At 36.8% G+C, this 16587-nt stretch overlaps 2 protein-coding genes across 2 annotated transcripts; one reads left to right on the forward strand and one right to left on the reverse strand.

Annotated features, from left to right (window-relative positions):
- Positions 1-9227: 9227 nt before the first annotated feature.
- BRETT_001536 (uncharacterized protein) lies at positions 9228-13613 on the forward strand (the record flags this gene model as incomplete). Its single annotated transcript, XM_041280084.1, has 1 exon — positions 9228-13613. One exon carries the CDS (start codon positions 9228-9230, stop codon positions 13611-13613), a length of 4386 nt encoding a protein of 1461 aa, XP_041134586.1.
- A 344-nt stretch (positions 13614-13957) lies between these two features.
- BRETT_001537 (uncharacterized protein) lies at positions 13958-14974 on the reverse strand (the record flags this gene model as incomplete). Its single annotated transcript, XM_041280085.1, has 1 exon — positions 13958-14974. The coding sequence occupies one exon, from the start codon at positions 14972-14974 to the stop codon at positions 13958-13960; it is 1017 nt and encodes a 338-aa protein (XP_041134587.1).
- Positions 14975-16587: the final 1613 nt, after the last annotated feature.

A 16587-nucleotide genomic window follows, 5' to 3' on the forward strand; every position in this document is an offset into this window, starting at 1 on the left:
ATTCAAGCAGTAATCCACATACAACATGGGCGTCTTGAGAAAACTCACGCTCCTTGAATAAACATGACTGCCAAATCGCAAATCTCCCGGAGTGTTTGGAACAAAGACATGAGAGCCAAAAGKGTTTGGATCAAATCCTAAATATATTCCTTCATTACCTCTAGTGTGAAGCTTGGGTAAGTAATCCGGRGGTTGAGTAACAACGCAATATTCGCCAAAAACATGTATATCCTTTGCCTTCAATGGAGTCTTCACTCCCAGTGCCATTACTGGACTAGTGTCAATGCTCTTCTGGTAGAGGTGGTTGCGTATAAAGATAGAATATGACGCTGCCTCTTTCCAAAATGCGTTAGGAACTTTTCCAGCCTGTAACATAGCACGAGTGTCATTCATTATTGTCAAATTCAACCGTTCTGCAACACCGTTGGATGCCGACATGTATCCTGAGGTCGTATGATGTTCCACACCTTTTCGCTCAAGAAGTGTCTTCATTGCAGCGTTCAGGTATTCAGTGCCCTTATCAGAATAGAGTTTGTGCACTCTGTACCCTTGTTCGCTGAACTGATTTTCCACCCAATCCAAGTATTTGGCGACCGCCGCGGTAACATCATTCTTATGAGCCAGGAAGTAAATTGTAGTGAACTTCGTAAACTGGTCCTTGAAAGTAACAAAGTAACCTTGGTCGCCTTTCTTAGCGTGCAGATTGACAACACAAACATCTGTATAAACCATATCAAACGGTACTGGGCGCAAATAATAATCACGAGAATATTCGACTGCATCAGCACGTCTCGCTTTTGCCCGTAAGCATCTTGCGCAACCATGATCCGCTGTGTGCTTTAGCTCATTTTTCTCCTCCTTGGAAACAGAGATCGTTCCGTGAGAGATAGAGTCTCGAATCAGCTTTGTATTGGCATGTCCTAGTTTTAAATGTAAATTATTGATTGCCATTTGACCACCGCCAACAATGAATTGGTTGTAGTCGCCAGGAATATACCATAGCTTGTCGATTTGAATAAGCTGTATGCACTCTTCACCAACATTTAGAACCTTCGAATAACTTTGAGAAGTAGTTCCGAAGTCATGATGATAGATTTGAGTACTGCACTCTGGACATTTGTTTATATCGTCTTCTGAAAGAATAGTTGGGGCACCCTCGTAATAATAAGCATCAACTGAGAGTAAATTTCCAGTATAATTCAAGATCAACCTGCCTAGACCCTCTAGATTTTTCGTTGAATGATCGTAGGCTATTGATTGAATATTGTCGGATTCTGTAAGTGGTACAAAATCATGTAACCATTCCTTGTGCCCGGTAAGACTAATTCCCGCTCCTTCATCAATAAGTATAAGATTAGACGAAACTCGGTAAGTTCTTACCTGACATCGGAACACCTCCCAATAATTCAAGATCAGATATGACGTTGTGATTATTCAAGTTGAAGTTGTGAACATTTTTCTTCTCGGGTGAGTCCTTCTTCGATTGACTCTGCCCTTTAGATTGACCGTGCTTCGAAGAATATTGCTTTTGTTTGTTGTGTGTGCCGCTAGAGTCGGTCTGAGAATGGTAAAGACCCTTCAATAAGTATTTTGGGATCTGAACCTCCTCCCTGTTAGGGACACGTTGGATCTTGACCTCCTTAATGATCCACTCCTTAAATTCAGTTAGTGTAGTAACTTGATTGAGTTCGTTTCGATCGTTCTCGCACAACTTAACAACACCTGGTTTCAATGCCTCTAGGATATCATCATCATCGACTTTGTAACCGTCGCTCTTAATAGCATTAATAAAGTCATCGATTAGATTAAAGTAGTCCAAAAAGGGTTTGGTATAATCTTCATACCGAAGTTTTGCAAGGGCCTTAAGATAAGACTGCTTGCTATGCTTAATAGTCGAGTGTCGGTCACGTAAAAGATTCAACATCTTTGCTGCGGATGGATACTTGCCGTGAGATTTCCTATAGTAATCTCTCAACATAACATAAACAGAGCCATCGTTTGTTTGTTTCAAAGTCTCGTTCGTGAATAACTCCTCTTCGTCAGAGACGGAGTCATATTTCTGTTCTGCAAAGTTAGCACAGACCTGCTCATAACCATAGTCCTTTAGAGCACTTCTAAGCTCACTTAAGTAGCGAATGAACACCATAGGACTACATTGTCCATCTTCGTCCCGCAAAAAATGAATAGCAGGGACAACACTTTCCTTAACCGTCTTTCTGATTTTCTCAGGGTCAAGACGCTTAACAGCGAGATCCTGATGAATCAACTTCAAAGTTTCATTAGTATTGGTTATAGCCCTAACAAGGCTACGAAGAAGTTCTGATGATTGAGAAGATTCGGTTGAATTGGAAGCTGAGTACATGTTGGTAAATTGAACAGTAGTGCCTGATAATATTTGCAAGTAGTTGAGAAGATTTTGCAATTGTAAATCTGTGAATTTTAGAGGTATTAGGCTAGATCTTAATCCTAGGTAGCACAAAAGTATTATGCAACTAAGAAAAATCCTCTGTCGACCTAAATTGACCAATGAGAAATTTTCCCACACGGTGCAATAAAACCGTATGAAAAATTTGTTAGTGAAAATTCCCTGGAAAGGGTTAATTCTCGCCGATCCGAAATGAAAGAGTATTTGAAAAACTAATAGTGTCGCGAACCACAATTCTTATGCAAAACTGAGTATCCTGTCTGTGACGCCATGTCAGAGTATATAAATCCCGTGTGACATTTGTATCTACTTAATTGCTCACATATCTCTGTGCCGTAGCACTACCGAGCGCGCAGATGCCCAAGGTTATGAACGGGATTGGCCATATAGTTCGGATATAGAAAAGACTTCTGTTGCATAGAATGACCCCCATAACAAAATAGGGTCCTTACGAACACGTTTGTAATCCAGCGAGAACCCGAAGGTTACTCTTGGTTTCAGCTGAAGGTTCACTTCAAGATGGATTTCCTTATAAGAATATGTATTGCAAATTACACAATAAAGTCGTCGTCCCTTCTAAGAGACACATAGTATATAAGGAAAAAGTAGTACATACATATAAGAGATATTTTTCCGCAGAAGTGGAATAGGTCATTCTCAGCCGAAAGTAGATTAGGGAGAAATTTATTTCACAGGAAAAATTTCCCCGCGGATTATTTCTTCTATCTGTCTGAACATTAATTTGATTCACATATTATAAATCAAATACCAGTTGAACCTTTATGCGTTATTAACATATGAAACATTATTATAACTCATAGGTTCCGACAGTATTAGGTAATCTATTATTATATGTCATTAGATTTATTTGTTTTGAGATCTGAAACTTATTCTAAAATAACGAAGATTTAGAATAATATCTAATAGAGACAATCCTTGGGATAAAATGCACTAACTGTGTATGTTAGGGAATCAGCAGAAAAATAATTATGCGCGATCATAATTCTGTTTCTGAGAATTAAATCTTTTTTTTTATTATGTATGATTACCTCACTTTATTTTCCTTTTTTATTTTTACTTTACTTTACCTCTTTTTATATAACTTGTTTCTTCTACGAAGGGACGAGACCCGATAGCCTATTTTGCAATACAACTAGTTCGACTCCACTTTGATGGTAACAGAGTAAAGGAAGTAAATTCATTTTCTTCTATGGTGATACATACACAATTGTTAGAATGTTAAAGGCATTAACATTATCACACAGACCACTTGGTACATTTATATCCACCCACTTAGGTAACCGACCTTACAATTGTCTGAATCTCCCCGACTGCTAGGTTCTTATTAGTTCTATTAAAGAAGGAGTTTGATAGCTAAAGCCCGGGAGTAACTCATAAGGTCTCTCTTAACTCCGACACTTTTCGTATCCTTTCATATCTCTTATCTCATAGCTCTCTATGAACTATTATATTTTTTCATTATTCTATCTAATCACTTCTCTTTTCAATCTCCCTTTCTAGAAAAATAACTAAATCATAATCTAACCTTGCCTCTGTATCAAAGGAGGGCAAGGGCGCATATTTATATTAAATGGAGAATGACACTTCTTCCATTTCTCTTCCAATTTCATACAATAACAAATTATATGCCAAAAGAGGAATCCATCCTGTTTGGGAACATCACATTATGTGAATTCAGCATAACCCGCGATCATGCAAAAACCTGTTGTTTTGCATATGCAGTCGCCACACGAATATTAGTCAGCTTATTCCGATGTAGCTCTTTCTTATTGTCCTTCGGGTCACTATCCTTTCAGTACGCTTTATTTCTTATTCGCGCTTCTCATAAATTATTTCGGAAACTATTTATATCTTTCCGTGTTACCTAATCAGGTAAATGAATTCATTAATATTTTATCTGGCTTTAAACCAATATGCGCTTGGTTTGACCCCTTACAGACTATTTAAGTGTCATGCTTTGGTTTGAACCTAAATTATTTTAGATTATGTAAGTACAAAGTGATTTGTGTGTTTGTTTTGAAGTGTTGAATCAAACCACTAAAAGATGAAGTATTGTATGTTGTAAAATAATGTTTTTAGAATGTTATGATGTAATTTAAGTAAGTGCGGAAGTAATGTATAATGAAATAATCAACTAGTTTGTATTCACTAGGATATAGATAAAAGCACCCCTTTGTATATGTTTATAATTTGAAGTATTAATATATTTATTTTTAATGACTTGTTTTTATTTGTTTTATTTGTTTTTCTTATTTTTATCTTCTTGTTATATTTTCTCTTATTCTTATCTCCGTTGTTCTTATTCTTGTCCCTCTTCTTGTCAGAGTATATAAATCCCGTGTGACATTTGTATCTGCTTAATTGCTCACATATCTCTGTGCCGTAGCACTACCGAGCGCGCAGATGCCCAAGGTTATGAACGGGATTGGCCATATAGTTCGGATATAGAAAAGACTTCTGTTGCATAGAATGACCCCCATAACAAAATAGGGTCCTTACGAACACGTTTGTAATCCAGCGAGAACCCGAAGGTTACTCTTGGTTTCAGCTGAAGGATCACTTCAAGATGGATTTCCTTATATGAATATGTATTGCAAATTACACAATAAAGTCGTCGTCCCTTCTAAGAGACACATAGTATATAAGGAAAAAGTAGTACATACATATAAGAGATATTTTTCCGCAGAAGTGGAATAGGTCATTCTCAGCCGAAAGTAGATTAGGGAGAAATTTATTTCACAGGAAAAATTTCCCCGCGAATTATTTCTTATATCTGTCTCAACATTAATTTGATCCACATATTATAAATCAAATATCAGTTGAACCTTTATGCGTTATTAACATATAAAACATTATTATAACTCATAGGTTCCGACACTTCTTCTTCTGTCAAAACAATGTAGCTCTCGAACAATGGAGTTCAAGTAAGTGAAGATGGTATTGTTATATCATCTGATCAATACGAGAACCACATCTATATAAAGTGAAGATATTCCCTTTTGTCTATCATTATACATACTATCTATTATATACTACAATAAATATCGAAACACTATATAAATCTGGTAACATTAACTTTAACATCTTCTGTAAGCTGTTGCTTGTTCTTTCTTATCTTCATCTTGAGTTTTCTAAAAAGACTAAATACTCATTTAATATTTTCTCGTTTTTCTGCTTAATAAAATATTTGCATCTCGTCGTCCAATTTTAATAAATAATTCGCTCATGTTGCTTCGCTCATAATATTACGTAACCATTTGGATAACACGTGACTTTTCCTTGTTCGATCCCTCACAGACTAATTAACGTCACCTATTATTGATGACATATTTTATACGATAAAGTTTTTTTTAATAAAATGATGGTGGATGAAGATTTAAGATTCTTGGAGTTGAGAGAGACCTTATGATTTACTCCCGGGCTTTAGCTATCAAACTCCTTTTTTAATAGAACCCATAAGAACCTAGCAGTCGGGGTGATTCAGACAATTGTAAGGTCGGTTACCTAAGTGGGTGGATATAAATGTACCAAGTGGTCTGTGTGATAATGTTAATGCCTTTAACATTCCAACAATTGTGTATGTGTCACCATAGAAGAAAATGAATTTACTTCCTTTACTCTGTCACCATCAAGTGGAGTCGAACTAGTTGTATTGCAAAATAGGCTATCGGGTCTCGTCCCTTTGTAGAAGAAACAAGTTATATAAAAAGAGGTAAAGTAAAGTAAAAATAAAAAGGAAAATAAAGTGAGGTAATCACACATAATATAAAAGATATCTAATTCCCAGAAACATAATTATGATAGCGCATAATTATTTTTCTGCTGATTCCCTGACATACACAGTTAGTGCATTTTATCCAGGATTGTCTCTATTAGATATTATTCTAAATCTTCGTTATTTTAGAATAAGTTCAGATCTCAGGACAAATAAATCTAATGTCATAAAATATATWATAGATTGCCTAATACTAGGTGATATTCTCATAAATTTGACAAATATCATTTCTGGTATGTACTTTAAAATGAGAACAAACGAATAATGTTAAAGTTAGTGTTGCCAGATTTATATAGTGTTTCGATATTTATTGTAGTATGTAATAAAGAGTACGTATAATGATAGACAAAAGGGAATATCTTCACTTTATATAGATGTAGTTCTCGTATTGATCAGATGATATAACAATACCATCTTCACTTACTTGAACTCCATTGTTCGAGAGCTTCATTGTTTTGACAAATAAAATGAACCTTAGAGGTCTGACTTTCACAAACTGTATCTAATATACATTTGTATCATTTTATATTTATAACTATACGGGCTTTTCATATGATTACATGCATATATATTAAAATATACATATATCTATAACTAGATTTTCAGCCATATTCTAAAACAATCTTCATTTACTTATCGGTAAGCAGTAGTACTTATGTGAACCGCTTTTTTTAATACATATCCTTTGAGGCAACAAATGCTCTTATTCAATTTATTTGGACGATCCCATTTAGGGCTGTTTGAAATATGCACACTTGACAAAATCATAAATACGGATGTATCAATACAATAAGCAGGTTCATACTACATGTATGACTTGCATTAACTTTAAGAAATGGTGCTTATACTTTTTTGATTTTTTTCATCTTCCTTCAAGAGGGCACACTATTTGAGCTTGCATGATGTAAATTTACAATCAACCGCCACTATAACGACATGTTTTCTGAACGTAACGTAAACTTCAAGTACAGACAAAGTAAATCAAGTTCAGTGAAAACAAAGACGTAGGCATAAGACTAAAAATAAGGCTGCACAAGCGTCAATTCATGTGTTGATTCCTAAGTTATTATTCCAAATTATTACTTCGAAAGGCAACATTAGGGAACAAATTAATTAACATGTAAGAACATTGTGTGCAAGAATTATTATATCCTTACAGTATTTGTGGTATCATAATGATGAAATAATTAAAACGATCTGACTAAGTTGTCAAAAATTTAAACCCTTACAAGATAATTCGTCAGATTATGACAAGGTAAACCTTTTAGAGAAAAAAAAAAACTGCTCAAAGGAACAAGTTCACAGGAATTCTTTAGGGGCAGGCACAAATATAACCAATGATCACATTTGTTAACATTTTTTTGGAACAACATAATAGTTCTAAAATTTCTAAGAAGTTGTTGAGATCAGGGAAAATATGGAACAAGGGAACTGTTTTAAGGAGTGGAAAAAATGCAGAGAAACAATTACATTTTTATAAAGCCATCCGAGCGAAATTTTAAAGAGTATCATTTCTGCTACTTACGTTTGAGGTCTGACGTGTGTATTTTAGTGAATGGTACCCAATCCGACACTAAAGCATTTCAGGAAATTAATTAAGCGATCGATATGTTTTTTTTTTATTTCATTACACTTGAATAATATAAAAATTACCACTACGATTAAAAGAATCCAAGGACTCTACGGGGTATTTTCACTTTGGTCCTGCCGCTGATTTTGGACGGGAAATCAAAGACAAAAATCTTACGATTATAAATAACTTTGTGAAAGTTTATGTACATGGTGATAAGAAATGCAATTATGCAACGGCTAACGGTCACCTATTATTTATGGAAAATATATACAAGCCTGCAATATTAGTGCGGAATAAATTGCTAAACTCCGAACGGATAAAGAAGAGAATGCGGGGCGAGCCAAGAAAAATCCAAGAACTTTTTCTTCGTAATAAAAAGCCGAAATGCTTCTATCATGCCACTCCTCCAAACGGCAAAAATACACTATCCGGATATTTATTACAAATGTACCAATAACATTAGTGCAATATGTCATTTACTTTATTGGCGAAGACTACCGAGAGAACGTAATGATAAGAGGTTGTGATCTTTAAATTAAACATAGTATTGGTGCAGGGACTATGCAAAACTTGAACAAGCAAAAAGGTAAGAGCCCGATGTTTCGTTTGAGGGCGTTTTCCATATTTTGTTAGAACCGTACTTAGTCAGGACGAAGGGGGAAAGAAACTTTTATAAAGGAGATTCAAGAAAAATGTAGTGAATCCACAGATATATGAAAAAGGAAACAAATCGATAAGCAGATATATATCTAATCTGTGTGAAAGATTATATACGGTGAATCCAAGACTCCTGACAACCATCAATGTAATAATTACGTTCTTCGACGGGGCTTGACGTATGTGAAAAAAAAAAGGAGGACGGATGACAATCCCGCCATTAGTTAAACAACAAAAAAAACAAAGACAAAGCTGCAGATCATTTGTACGGGAATATTTCGAAACCGCTCGGTCTTAACAGACAATTTCATAGCTTTCTTTGTATTTGCCTCGGCGCCTATTTTGTACGGGGCCCAGACTATATTGTTTTTATTTTTTACTATTGCATTTTCATATACTCCAGCTGACAATTACACGTTGCCTTCACGACAGATTAATGTAAGAAGATTCTCGTTTATTAAATCTCAGTAATGGATACTTTTCTTTCTTAGTTGATACTAATAAAGTCATGCGAGCACCAGGACATTGCATATTGGTTAGATTTATACACAAAACAGAGAGAAAAACTTGAATAACAGCTTCACAAATTGTGTTTTGGATTTTTGGTATTCACATCTTCGATCTCATTTAATACGTTTGAATTTCTATAATAATTAATCATCATCCAGTGCTTTTTTGATCACAAAAATCATTATTGAATACGAACTGCAATATTGACCATCTTCATTGACAAGTGAACGCACGTAGACAAAAAATAGTCTCTTTATTTGAAAGTCATGTCTGAAGATCAACAACCACTCAAAAGGCAGAAGAGAATGTTTTCATTCTTTCTGTCGAAAGAGGTTCCACCATTACCACTTCCAGAGGAAAGGACCACATTCCCAGAGCATATTTGGGACCCTTTTTCAAGAATGTTTTTTTGGTGGCTTAATCCTATGCTTAAAGTTGGGTACAAGCGAACTCTACGGGCAGAAGATATGTACAAACTTAATGACACGCAGAAAACGGAGGTAATATATCAAAGGTTTTTGAGAATTTTAGAGAATGATGTAAAGGCACATCGGTGCAAGCTGCGTGCGAAGAAGAGTAATGATGAAGACAAGCAAACTAAAGGTCTTTCAAAAGAGGCACATCTCTCTGGTGATAAGGCACATTCTCCTACTTTGAAATTGATAACAGAGGGATCCAGTGGCGATGAAGCTGCAATTATTGGTGAAAAATCCGGGAATCGCAAACCTTCAGTGCATTCAGAGCCTACCAAAGATGAAACTCCTGCGGTGCCACCATCTGTCCTCATAAAGGCGATCTTTAAAACGTTCTGGTTTGAATATCTTGTTGGAACCACGGAAATTATGGCCATGAATATTGCCTCTACACTTCTTCCTCTTCTTCAGAAGGCGCTTACTAATTTTGTCGAGGAAAAGGTTGAGGGCATACCGGTGAACATGGGTAAAGGTATCGGCTATGCAATTGGCTGTTGCTTTATGGTGTTATTTATTGGCTTGACAATAAACCATTACTTTTATCATGCGATGATGGTGGGTGCTGAAACAAAAGCCGTCCTAACCAAGGTTATCCTCGAAAAATCATACCGCTTGGATGCCAAAGGACACCATAATTTCCCAACAGGTAAAATCACATCAATTATGAGTACAGATTTGAATAGAATTGATTTGGCAATGTCTTTTATGCCTTTCTTGGTTATTTTTCCGGTTCCAGTGGCAATATGTGTTGCTTTATTGATTATAAACATTGGTGTTTCGTCCTTGGTTGGTATTGCTATTTTTGTTATCAGTACAATTATGCTTGGACTTTCTATCGGTAAATTGATGTACTACAGAGAGAGGGCCAATAAATTTACTGATATGCGTGTCAACCTTACAAAGGAGCTTTTAAAAGACTTCAAGATGATCAAGTTTTACAGCTGGGAGAATTCATATAAAGATAGACTAACGAAAATAAGGGGTAAAGAGATGAGCTTTGTCTTGCTTTTGCAGAACCTTAGGAATATTCTTACTGCCTACGTTATGTGCTTACCAACACTTTCTTCCATGGTGGCCTTTTGTGTTCTTTATGCTATGAGTTCGAAGCGTTCGATCGGTGATATATTCTCTTCGCTTTCTTTGTTTAGTGCGTTGGCCAACCAGTTCTCTATGCTTCCAATGGCTTTGGCTGTTTCGACTGATTTTCTGATGGGTATGAGGAGATGCGCTGCTTTACTTTCTTGCGGTGAGGTCTCATTAGATGGTGACAAACCAGAAGAACTTGGTAGTACAGATCTTGCTTTAAAGGTTGTCAATGGTAACTTTTACTGGCAAATGTTTGGCGCCGCCACAGAGGAAGACCAAAAGAAGAAACATAAACGAAAGGAGAAGTTAGGTGCAAGGCTTCTTCAGAAACTACATTTGAAGAAGAACAAAGAAACCTCTTCATCTGACGAAGATACAGATACAATCAATGGAACTGACTCAATGTCTTCATCCTTTTTAAAGGATCACCCATCTTCAGACTCTGAAGAATCCATTTCTTCAACAACATTTCCCGGTTTGAAGAACTTAAACTTCGAAGTTAAGAAAGGAGAATTCATTGCAGTTACCGGTCATATTGGATCAGGAAAGTCATCACTTTTGAATGCCCTAGCTGGATTTATGGCCAAAGAATCCGGACACGTGTACTGCAATGGCAGTCTTATGCTATGTGGTTCTCCTTGGGTTCAGAATACATCTATTAGGAATAACATTACATTTGGAAGGCCATTTGACAGACAAAAGTACAGCGAGATTGTCGATGCATGCTGCCTTGAGGATGACTTTAAACTTTTGCCAGGTGGTGATAATACTGAGGTCGGTGAACGTGGTGTGACGCTTTCTGGAGGCCAAAAAGCACGGATCAATTTGGCCAGAGCTGTTTATGCCGATAAGGATATTATCTTGTTGGATGATGTTTTAAGTGCTGTTGATGCCAAGGTGGGAAAGAAGATCATGGAAAGATGTGTGATGGGATTACTTCGAAGTAAAACAAGAATTTTAGCAACACATCAGCTTTCTTTAATTGGATCTGTTGATAGATTGATATTTTTAAATGGGGATGGTACTGTTGATGTTGGAACAATGGAGGAGGTTATGGCAAGAAACGAGGGTCTAGTGAAATTGATGGAATACAGCGGTGAAGAGGAGGAGAAGATGAAAAAGGTGAAGGAAGGCCAAGGTATGGAAGACGAAAACTTCAGTGGTGATGTATTTAAGAAATCTGAAGGTGAAGCCTTAAAAAAATGGCAAACAAGGATAATGAATGATTCAAAGGCATTCAAGATCACAAGAGAGGAAGAAAGAGCCGTGAATAGAATCGATTTTAGTGTTTACAAGAGTTATTTGAAGCTTGGATCCGGCATGTTCAAAAAGAGTTTCATTCCTCTTCTCATTTTGATGATGGTTTTATCCACATTTTGTAGTATCTTTACAAATACATGGCTTTCTTTTTGGACTTCGCACAAGTTTGCAGGCAAAAGCGATCATTTTTACATTGCTATCTATGTTATGTTTGCAATTCTTTCTGTGATATTTCTTGTGCTTGAGTTCTGGATGTTGGTTTATTTCTTCAATACTGCTGCAAGGAGGTTGAACTTAATGGCTATTGGTCGGGTGCTACATACACCAATGTCTTATATTGATACAACACCAATGGGAAGAATCCTTAACCGGTTTACTAAGGATACCGATGTCTGTGATAACGAACTTATTGCACAGTATCGTATGTTTATTAATCCTTTCTGCCAAATTATTGGCACCATGATTTTGTGTATTGTTTACCTTCCATGGTTTGCAATTGCAGTTCCTGGCTTGACATTCGTTTACGTTGGGATTGCCGGATTTTATCAAGCTAGTGCGAGGGAAGTCAAACGTCTTGAAGCCGTGCAAAGATCTTTCGTGTATTCACATTTCAGCGAGTCATTAGGTGGTATGAATACTATCAAGGCGCATGGTGCTTCAAACAGATTTCTTAAGCATATTGATGTCCTTCTTAATAACCAAAACGAGGCATATTTTATTACTATTGTGAACCAGAGATGGCTTTCGGTTAATCTTGATTTGGTGGCCACGGCATTCACATTATTGATCTCATTTCTCTGTTGCTTCAGGGTGTTTAACATTAGCGCTTCGTCTACTGGTTTGCTTTTGACATATGTTCTTAGTATGAGTGGCTTATTGTCTTTAATGCTTCGTGCATTAACCCAGATTGAGAACGAGATGAACTCTGTCGAGAGATTGAATCACTATGCAGTGGATCTTGTTCAAGAACCTGCGTATGAGCTTCCTGAGCGAGACCCATCTCCTGATTGGCCTGAATATGGTGGTATCGTTCTCGAGCACGTTTTTATGAAGTATAGACCAGAGTTGCCATATATATTGAAAGACATCAACTTGGATATCAAGCCTCACCAGAGATACGGATTCTGTGGCCGTACAGGAGCAGGAAAATCAACAATCATGTCATGTCTCTATAGGTTGGTTGAATTCGAAGGCAGAGTAACAATCGATGGTGTGGACATTAGTAAGTTGGGCTTACATAAACTCAGGTCAAAGCTTTGCATCATTCCTCAAGATCCTGTGCTTTTTGCTGGAAGTATTCGTCAGAACCTGGACCCATTTAAGGAGAAGTCAGATGAACTTTTATGGGATGCTCTAAGACGTGCGGGTCTTATTAAAGAGTCCGAACTTGCAGAAGTTAAGGAGCAGCATAAGGAGAAGTCCGATCCTGAGAATGCTCATATGCATAAGTTCCACCTTGAGCAATATGTTGAAGATGATGGAACAAACTTTTCTCTTGGTGAACGGCAGTTGCTTGCGTTGGCAAGAGCACTTGTTCGTCAAAGTCGTATTTTAATTTTGGATGAGGCAACCTCAAGTGTTGATTATGAGACCGATTCCAAAATCCAGCACACGATAGCGACAGAATTCTCGGAATGCACGATTCTATGCATTGCACACCGTTTGAAGACAATTCTCACTTATGATAAAATCGTTGTTATGGATGCCGGGCAAATTAAGGAGTTTGGCAAACCATTGGAGCTTTTCAATGATAAAAGCAGTACCTTCCGTTCTATGTGCGATCAGTCGCATCTAATCGAGAAAGACTTTGAGCTTTCAGTCGATAATTTTTGAACAGAACGGTCAAGGTCGAAAGTTTGTTTTACTTTGGGTGTATATATCATCTAAAATATATTAACATTATACAGGTATTGATTCTAAACCGTAGGACCTATCTAATGTAATTAAAAAAATTAGTTGCTAGGAAGTAAAAGACCGTATCAAAAAAGAAGGAAAGAAAACACTAATAAAAAACAATTAAGTGAGGAAGCAACACATGCTTAGAAAAGTAGAAATCATCACATAACTGAACAACCAATTAAACATGAGCACATGATCAAGAGGAAACATCCAGTATACCGGGCCATCAAAACAAAAATTTTGGGAAAAGTGAATAACAAAATAATATAGGAAACTAATCAAACCATGCTTTCGTTTTTTCCAAGCAATGGATTTGCGAGAATATTAGAATCTTTTCTTGGCCTTCCCCTGTATCCCCTGGCTGGTCTTATTTTTGAAATGAGATAATCGAACACACGACGGAAATTTGTTCTAACGCAGAACAAATAAATATACCATTCCATCAGGAATATTAAACCAGCTATCACAAAACCACAGAAAACGGTAAATGGGATATGGCGACCCATGGCCTGAATTAATTGGGCATCACCCAAATGCCAAGATGAACCTTGTGCAATCTTGAAAAACGAGTCTGCTTTACCACTATAATCTGCTGGCAGCAAGACCGTAACTGATGCATCATCAGGAACGCGACCCCAGTTGTAGTGTTCCATGATCACAGAAAGAAATAGTGGCCCTGTAGAAAACATAATAGTGATGTATGGAACAATCCAATTACGGTTATACTTTTGAAGGTTGTTAAAAACTTTAACAAAAAATGGATGACCTGGGACTGCTCCCATTACATCGTTCGAAACGCCATTTGGAGTAGTTTCTCTGACAAACGCTGGAACTGTAAGAAGGGGGTCAAGTTTGCGTTGACAACCATCGTCCAAATCAATGTAAACACCACCATAATGTGCTAAAGCGAAGTATCTGATTGCATCAGCACGCTCTATTGGATATCTGTAACCATCCCAGGTTTTCAAAAACCAAGGGTATTCCTTGGAAATGAAATCCCTTGCCTTATCATCGGTCCAAAGAATGTACTTGTAGTCTGGATGAAGATCTTGACATGCCTTCTGTCCATCTTTCCAGATATCCGGGATGTTTTCGTCCTTGTAAGTCTGATGAATAATTTTTGGAATGATCATAGGCTTTTGAGGAGAATCTTTTGAAGGATTCAAGTCCTCAGAAGTGAACACATGACGATGCCATTTCTGTAACGGCAAGGTCATGAGATCCACTGTGCAATAAATTAGGAACAGTAGTAGAAGCACATGTGCCCAGATAATCACTTTGATGGAAGTTCTCATTATTATTGTGAAATACTGTAATCACCAATGCCAAACTGTTCAATCAAAAAGATAAAAGCTGAGCTAGTACTTGTTAAACGTAGGCTGTATCACAAAATATTTGTATGTATATATTAACTAGATCAAACCAAGCTTGCAAAAAGTCGAGAATGAGTGACTAATGACTGTACTCTTGTGCAGGTGATGCAAATGCGGATATCTCCCTGAGTAGAAACTGCAAGAAGAGATATCAACGAGTCGCAAGCGAACGAGACGAACAAAAGTTAGATGGCGATACCAAAACAATTGAAGGTCAGGTTCTACCTAGAAAAATTGGCCGAGGTTAAACAAGAACTTATGTGGTAGTTTCGGGGAGGAAATATTTATATAAGATGTGATAATTATGAAGAGAAGCAGAACTGGATAATGAATTTTCGACTAAGGTACCAGGGGATGAACAGAAAAAAAAAAAAGAGAAAAAAAAAAGGTTGTTTAGCGTGTACGTATTGTTTTCCGCACAAGAAATTAAATACAAGAAAATACCAGAGATCGGGTAACGCGAGTACAATAGTGTTGGCATAAAAGAGTTTAGAGGAGAACAATGCGGGAATAGGAACTTTATTTGTGATAGAAAATTAAGCTCAGCCACAAAGGAAATTTCGAGTGAAGTCATAAAGCAAGCAGATTTCTCAATATAGACATATCCGGGAAGATTACCGAGTAATCAAAAACGTTCAATATTCTGAGTTTCCCCGTATGTTGTTCATCATGCGAATTCGTCCCGGCTGTGCGTTCTGAAGGATGACGACATTTCCTCTCCACTTTTTTTTAAAATGATTTCAACTTAGAAAAACGAATGCTGCTGATTATATTCGACTTAAATTTTTTTTTGACCTGTGCTAAGACAGGCTTCTGCCAAGAATCCGTTTCTATCATCGTAGCATTTTTTTAATATTTATGCTTTTTTTGCCCTTCTGACAAATTAAGCTTTCGGCTTGATTTTTCTTTCCGGGGCGCTTTGTATATATTCCACTATACCCGCTTCATTTCCGAGCGCGTTGGGTCTTCCGTATACTATTGTTAGGCACTAACAAAGCGCTGCTTGAATTTAATTTTTTTTTTTCGGTGAATTTTTTTTTTTCGGTTTGTTGCACACAGTGTACGGGTGAATAAAAAAATCTTCCAGGTTTCCTTTTCAAGTAAAGTTTTTGGATACATTCTACGCATTACATTGCCGGCCCAGGATTGGTTTCCCAATAAATACTGAAATTCTACCAGAAATTGGCATGTGCTTTTTAGTTACGGATTGGCCGTACAGTTCCATCTATTTGCCGCAAAGGGATATAACATTATGCATCTCGGCAGACAGGATGTAACAACTCAGAATACATTTCTATTCAAATCCCGATCGACCTGCCTTCCGGGTTGAGATGCATACTCATCCCAAAAATAGCTTTAAACGATACTTCCGAGTTCCCTAAACACTTTCATATCGTCTGCCAACAAATATCACAGAGAAACATTTGAGCTGCCTTAATTTAGTTTTTGTTATCTATATTCTAGCACACCTTCAAAGTATGAGGACGATATCATTGCTTTGAAAACTTTGGTAATCATTCTGTTGTATGTTTATA

The sequence above is a fragment of the Brettanomyces bruxellensis genome, chromosome 1, assembly GCF_011074885.1.
Source record: "Brettanomyces bruxellensis chromosome 1, complete sequence".
Taxonomy (NCBI): Eukaryota; Fungi; Ascomycota; class Pichiomycetes; order Pichiales; family Pichiaceae; genus Brettanomyces; species Brettanomyces bruxellensis.